Genomic DNA, 7,171 nt, shown 5'->3' on the forward strand with positions numbered 1-7,171 from the left:
ATATTTGGAGCCTATGACTGAAGATTTTTTTGAGGCAAGATTTGCTGATTGTCATTTTGATGAATCAGTATACCCAACATTAGGGGGAGAACATAAGTCGTTGGGAAAAGAGATAGATTGGAATTCATCAACTCTATCTCATCTGGATCCTCGAACAAATCAATGTGAGCAAGAAGTTCAAAGAATAATTTATTTGCAGAACATTGCAAATCAGCTAACAGATGCATTTACTAATCTTCCAAGGATTACTAAATCGCATATTCCAGCTGTTAATGCTCCAGTTCGAGTTGATATCCCGATGAAACAAATTGTTAAGGCAAATGAGTCTAGACCACATTTAAAGCGTGGTAGACCAATTGGTTCCAAGGATAAAAATCCTCGAAAGAGAAAAGGAATAAATGATCAAGATAATCATGGGTTGAAAGAAATTTCTCAAGATGAGACCCAAGTGATAACACATGATGGGGAGGAGGTTCGAACTTCTGAAAATAATGAAATTTCAATGAATTATGTCTCGACGAGAAAGCTGTGGAACCGAAATAATGTTGTGATTGACAACATATTTGCCTATAATGTTGCTATTGAAATAATGCAACAAGATGAAGATTTTGAGCCAAAATCTGTTCACGAATGTAGACAGAGAAATGATTGGTCAAAATGGAAGGATGCAATTTAAGCTGAATTCGCTTCACTAGAAAAACGTGAAGTTTTTGGACCGATAATTCGAACACCTGAAGGTATCAAGCCAGTGGGGTACAAATGGATTTTTTTACGAAAAAGAAATGAGAAAGGTGAAGTCATGAGATATAAGGCCCGACTCGNAGGGGTACATCAAACCCTAAGTTACTCATCACGCGATCTTGTAAAGGAAAATCGTTACGCAATTGATATATAACTTAAACTTATAATTCATAAACTCCCAAAAAAGGCATTATAACAGAACCAAACAACAACTTGTCATCTATCTCATGAACTTCACTAATAGACCTCAACGTCTTGCCTTCAACATCTTCTAGAACCTCCAAAACTCGCCCGTCCTCGCTTAGCTTGATTGCTGTAGCGTGCAGCAGCCCAACACTTAGCAAATCGTTAAATTTTTGCGCGATGAATCGGAGCTTCAACAATTCATTTCTCATTTCCGAATTTGAAAAACTCGATTGTGATCTTATTGCTTGTATAGCTACCCAAAATTCCCCTTTCGAGTTCATTCTAATGTTGTCCGGAAACCCTGGCAACTCAGCAAATGTATCATGTGTTCCCTCAAGGGGGCCTTTAAGCCAGTACCTTAAAATTCTAAAATTAGAAGTTTCAGCTACTAGTACGAATGATCGGTCTTTACTCAAAGATACACCATTCGCAAAAGCTAGGCCTCTTATTAGTATTTCAGTTTTTTTGGTTGATTTAGTATATTTCATTAGCCTGCCAGTCGCGTCTCTGCTTAAAAGAGAATCGACAAATTGTCTGCGTTGGTACCTTGTGCTGGTATCTGTGAAGTAAATCACATCGTCATGATCATCAATATCAACGTCGTTTGTGAAGACGAGAGGCTTACCTTCGAATTTTTGGACTAATGGTGTAGCTAATCCTCCTTTCGGTCCAACAACTTGGAGCCCGAAATAGGCATCAGCAATGTAGAGTTCCCCTGTTTTTGTATCGAATCGTAAACCTAATGGCCTCCCACATATATGCTCCATTTCTGGTGCAAAAGGCAGTGTACAACTCTCTCTTTGAGAAGAAGTGACTGCAAAATCAGCCCAATATGATCCTTGAAACTTGAGTATTCGTCCATCGGCTACGCCTATGTATGGGCCTTCGCCATTTGGATCGAAAGCAACACTCTCTGGTCCAATTGCTCCATTAAGTTGGATGATTTCGGATTTTGAGAGTACATTTTGGGATTTCAACGCATTTTCCCAATCATCAAAGGCTAAATTAACTGAGGCAAAGAACGCTACAGTAGCAATGAACAACAATAGTATATTTGAATCATTCATTGATCGGAAAATGATTTTCTGGTGATGAGATTATGTACAAGTTTTCTTCTTTTTTATACATACAAATTTAGTTGATAAGTTAGTTATTGTTGCAGAAGCAATGGTATTTAATAGTTGTCACTACTACAATTAGCCCACAAATATTTAGTGACAGTAAAGTAATAATTGCCACTACATTAATAACTAAATGCTGGCCATTAAATGTAGAGATAATTGTCCGAATAGATAGTGATAAGACTTACATACATTCTCAAACAATACTTGTGTACGATTTTACAGAATATGTCGTAGTTGTTGTTACCAGAAACTACATGTACACGCAACATAATTTGTCTAAGTTTTTTATTATTTACCTGAATTGGCCTCATTTTTTTTCTTATGTTCGAATTCTTTTAAGCTTTTGTCGATTGATTCTTGAATAGAACACAAATACTTCTCTTTCGATTCGAGTTTAGTGAAGCAACATATTGCATATCGAAAATGTATTAGGGGTATATCTAAATTTAGTTAATCAAGTAGAGAAATATTTTTAAAGCGGTTAGTATTAGGAGATTAGGGCTACTAATCAAGACACTTCCAATTTAGGAATTGACTTGCGGATAAAAGAATAAATTTAATTTTTAACCAAGTGTATTAATATAAATTTAATTTTTAACCAAGTGTATTTATTAAGTAAAACAAATGTGTGTAAGGAATGTGATTAGCCTGATACTATCTCTCCGTTCACTTTTATTTATCATATATTTTTTTTAAAAAAAATAAATCATAAAAATTCTAACTTGTTGTAAATCCATTGTATATGTGGATGATCCATTAGAGTTATCCAACAATTAATTGGATTCATGTATTAGTGTTTCCAATGTGATAAGATATCAAGGTGATATGAACCTTGATGATAACTATGTAAATTTCAAGGTGATCTTTGACTATGATATCTCAACACTATAAATAGAGATATCATTCACCATTGTATTATATACTTGAATAAGAAAATTATCTCCTCTACCTTATACTTCTTGTCTTTTTCTTCTTATATTCTGAGCTTTCTTTACAACACGTTATCAGCACGAAGTTGCTACTTGCAAAGAAATTCTCAGTTGTCAGTTGGATTCAAGATGAGTAATGGAGATGTATGCCTTCTTGATAGTGCTACAACGCATACAATATTAAAAGAAAAGAAATACTTTTCTAATTTGGTTATGAAAATGGCATATGTCAACACAATATCAGGTAGTACAAAATTAATTGAGGGCTCTGGAAGAGCGACCTTATTACTACCTGGAGGGATAATATTAAGCATTGATAATGCATTATATTGTAGTAAGTCTCAAAGAAACTTATTAAGTTTCAAAGTTATTCGCCAAAATGGCTATCATGTTGAGACGGCTAATGAAGGAAAGGTTGAATACCTTTACATTACTACAATTAATATAGAGAAGAAAATTATGCATGAAAAATTACTTGCACTTTCTTCTGGGTTGTACTATACAAGTATAAGTACAGTTGAATCACATGCCGTAGTAAACAAAAGGTTTACTAATTTTAATGATTTTATCATTTGGCATGACCGGTTGGGCCATCCCGGATTTAATATGATGCGCAAAATCATTGAGAATTCACATGGGCACACCTTAAAGAGCCCAAATATCCTTCAATCAAAGGAATTCTCTTGTGCTGCTTGTTCTCAAGGAAAGTTGATCATTAAACCATCAACAGTTAAGGTTGGAATTGAATCCCCTGCGTTTCTGGAACGTATACAGGGTGATATATGTGGACCAATTCAACCTGCATGTGGACCCTTTAAATATTATATGGTCTTGATAGATGCTTCTACAAGATGGTCACATGTGTGTTTATTATCAACTCGCAACATGGCTTTTGCGAGATTGCTGGCTCAAATAATAAGATTGAAAGCACAATTTCCAGACTATACAATAAAGACAATCCGTCTAGATAATGCTGGTGAGTTTACATCTCAGGCATTTAATGATTATTGTATGTCTACTGGTATAACAGTTGAACATCCAGTTGCGCATGTTCACACTCAAAACGGTCTAGCAGAATCATTGATTAAACGTCTGCAATTGATAGCTAGACCATTACTAATGAGAACAAAGTTATCTGTGTCTATGTGGGGGCATGCTATTTTGCATGCAGCAGCACTTGTGCGCATAAGGCCGACCAATTATCATGAATTCTCCCCATTACAATTGACTTTTGGTCAAGAGCCAAACATTTCCCATCTTAGAGTTTTTGGATGTGCGGTGTATGTCCCAATTGCTCCACCACAACGCACAAAGATGGGGCCCCAAAGAAGGTTGGGGATATATGTTGGGTATGAATCTCCTTCAATCATAAAATATTTGGAGCCTATGACTGGAGATTTATTTAAGGCAAGATTTGCTGATTGTCATTTTGATGAATCAGTATACCCAACATTAGGGGGAGAACATAAGTCGTTGGGAAAAGAGATAGATTGGAATTCATCATCTCTATCTCATCTGGATCCTCGAACAAACCAATGTGAGCAAGAAGTTCAAAGAATAATTTATTTGCAGAACATTGCAAATCAGCTACCAGATGCATTTACTAATCTTCCAAGGATTACTAAATCGCATATTCCAGCTGTTAATGCTCCAGTTCGAGTTGATATCCCGACGGGACAAATTGTTAAGGCAAATGAGTCTAGACCACATTTGAAGCGTGGTAGACCAATTGGTTCCAAGGATAAAAATCCTCGAAAGAGAAAAGGAATAAATGATCAAGATGATCATGGGTTGAAAGAAATTTCTCAAGATGAGACCCAAGTCATAACACATGATGATGAGGAGGTTCGAACTTCTGAAAATAATGAAATTTCAATGAATTATGTCTCGACGAGAAAGTTGTGGAACCGAAATAATGTTGTGATTGACAACATATTTGCCTATAATGTTGCTATTGAAATAATGCAACAAGATGAAGATTTTGAGCCAAAATCTGTTCACGAATGTAGACAGAGAAATGATTGGCCAAAATGGAAGGATGCAATTCAAGCTGAATTGGCTTCACTAGAAAAACGTGAAGTTTTTGGACCGATAATCCGAACACCTGAAGGTATCAAGCCAGTGGGGTACAAATGGGTTTTTGTACGAAAAAGAAATGAGAAAGGTGAAGTCATGAGATATAAGGCCCGACTCGTTGCTCAAGGTTTTTCTCAAAGACCTGGCATTGATTATATGGAGACATATTCTCCAGTGGTAGATGCAATCACCTTCAGATATCTCATAAATCTGGCAGTTCATGAAAAACTTGAAATGCGTCTAATGGACGTTGTCACAGCCTATCTATATGGCTCATTGGACCACAACATTTTCATGAAAATTCCTGAAGCATTCAAAGTGCCTGAAGCATACAAAGATTCAAGAGAAACTTGTTCAATAAAGCTTCAGAAATCTCTGTATGGATTGAAACAATCAGGAAGGATGTGGTACAATCGTCTGAGTGAATATTTGTTAAAGAAAGGGTACAAAAATGACCCGATTTGTCCCTGCATTTTCATTAAACGGTCGGGATCTGAATTTGTAATAATAGCTGTGTATGTTGATGATTTGAACATCATTGGAACTCGTAAAGAGCTTTTAGAAGCTGTTGAGTGTCTGAAAAAAGAATTCGAAATGAAAGATCTCGGCAAGACAAAATTTTGTCTTGGTCTACAGATTGAGAATTTGTCAAATGGAATACTTGTTCATCAATCAACGTACACAGAAAAGATACTAAAGCGTTTTTACATGGATAACTCACATCCATTGAGTACTCCAATGGTGGTAAGATCGCTTGACATCAATACAGATCCATTTCGACCTCAAGAGAATGATGAAGAGCTTCTTGGTGATGAAACTCCTTATCTTAGTGCGATCGGGGCACTAATGTACCTTGCTAACAATACTCGACCAGATATCTGTTTTGCAGTAAGTCTACTGGCAAGATTCAGTTCCTCCCCAACAAAAAGACATTGGAATGGTGTTAAACACATACTTCGATATCTTCGAGGGACCATGGACATGGGTTTATTCTATTCCAATGAATCCAAATCAGAACTGATTGGTTACGCAGATGCAGGGTATTTATCAGATCCGCATAAAGCTCGATCACAAACAGGCTATTTGTTTACATGTGGAGACACGGCAATATCTTGGCGATCAATGAAGCAAACATTGGTAGCCACTTCTTCAAATCATGCAGAAATAATAGCCATCCATGAAGCAAGTCGAGAGTGCGTCTGGTTGAGATCAATGACCCATCATATTCAGGAAATGTGTGGTTTTTCTTTGAAAAAGAATATACCAACCACAATGTACGAAGATAATGCTGCATGTATAGCTCAATTGAAAGGAGGATACATCAAAGGAGACCGGACAAAGCATATCTCACCAAAGTTCTTTTTCACGCATGATCTTCAACAAAATGGTGAGATAGAAGTTCAAAAAATTCGTTCAAGTGATAATCTTGCTGATTTATTCACTAAGGCATTGCCAACATCAACGTTTCAAAAGTTGAGATACAAGATTGGAATGCGCCGTCTCCGAGATATCAAGTAAAGTTTTCATCAGGGGGAGCGAAATACGCGTTGTACTCTTTTCCTTAACTATGGTTTTGTCCCAAGTTGGGTTTTCCTGGTAAGGTTTTTAACGAGGCAACATTGAAAGCGTATTATGAGATATGTGTACTCTTTTTCCTTCACTAGGCTTTTTCCCACTGGGTTTTTTCTAGTAAGGTTTTAACGAGGCACATAATCTATGGATATCCAAGAGGGAGTGTTGTAAATCCATTGTATATGTGGATGATCCATTAGAGTTATCCAACAATTAATTGGATTCATGTATTAGTGTTTCCAATGTGATAAGATATCAAGGTGATATGAACCTTGATGATAACTATGTAAATTTCAAGGTGATCTTTGACTATGATATCTCAACACTATAAATAGAGATATCATTCACCATTGTATTATATACTTGAATAAGAAAATTATCTCCTCTACCTTATACTTCTTGTCTTTTTCTTCTTATATTCTGAGCTTTCTTTACAAAATAACTAATATTTTATGAAATATTTTTTCATCAATATATAAAATACAGTTTATAATTTTCATTATATAATTTTTAATATCTAATTTTTTATTAAAAATATAACAT

At 35.8% G+C, this 7,171-nt stretch overlaps 1 protein-coding gene across 2 annotated transcripts; it reads right to left on the bottom strand.

Moving 5' to 3' along the window:
* Positions 1-863: 863 nt before the first annotated feature.
* LOC107024633 (protein STRICTOSIDINE SYNTHASE-LIKE 10-like) lies at positions 864-2,081 on the bottom strand. 2 transcript variants are annotated; one of them, XM_015225624.2, is made up of 2 exons: positions 1,553-2,081; positions 864-1,486 (listed from the first exon to the last, which is right to left on the bottom strand). In XM_015225624.2, exons 1-2 carry the CDS (start codon positions 1,992-1,994, stop codon positions 903-905), a joined length of 1,026 nt encoding a protein of 341 aa, XP_015081110.1. In that variant the 5' UTR covers positions 1,995-2,081; the 3' UTR covers positions 864-902. The 2 variants fall into 2 exon arrangements, with proteins under 2 accessions (XP_015081110.1, XP_015081109.1); XM_015225623.2 differs by having other exon boundaries at positions 864-2,079.
* Between the last annotated feature and the right edge of the window lie 5,090 nt (positions 2,082-7,171).

The sequence above is a fragment of the Solanum pennellii genome, chromosome 7, assembly GCF_001406875.1.
Source record: "Solanum pennellii chromosome 7, SPENNV200".
In the NCBI taxonomy this organism is placed as follows: domain Eukaryota; kingdom Viridiplantae; phylum Streptophyta; class Magnoliopsida; order Solanales; family Solanaceae; genus Solanum; species Solanum pennellii.

Excerpts from the sequence above, each read along its gene's own strand:
- LOC107024633 (XM_015225623.2), bottom strand. The coding sequence starts at position 1,994 with ATGAATGATTCAAATATACTATTGTTGTTCATTGCTACTGTAGCGTTC.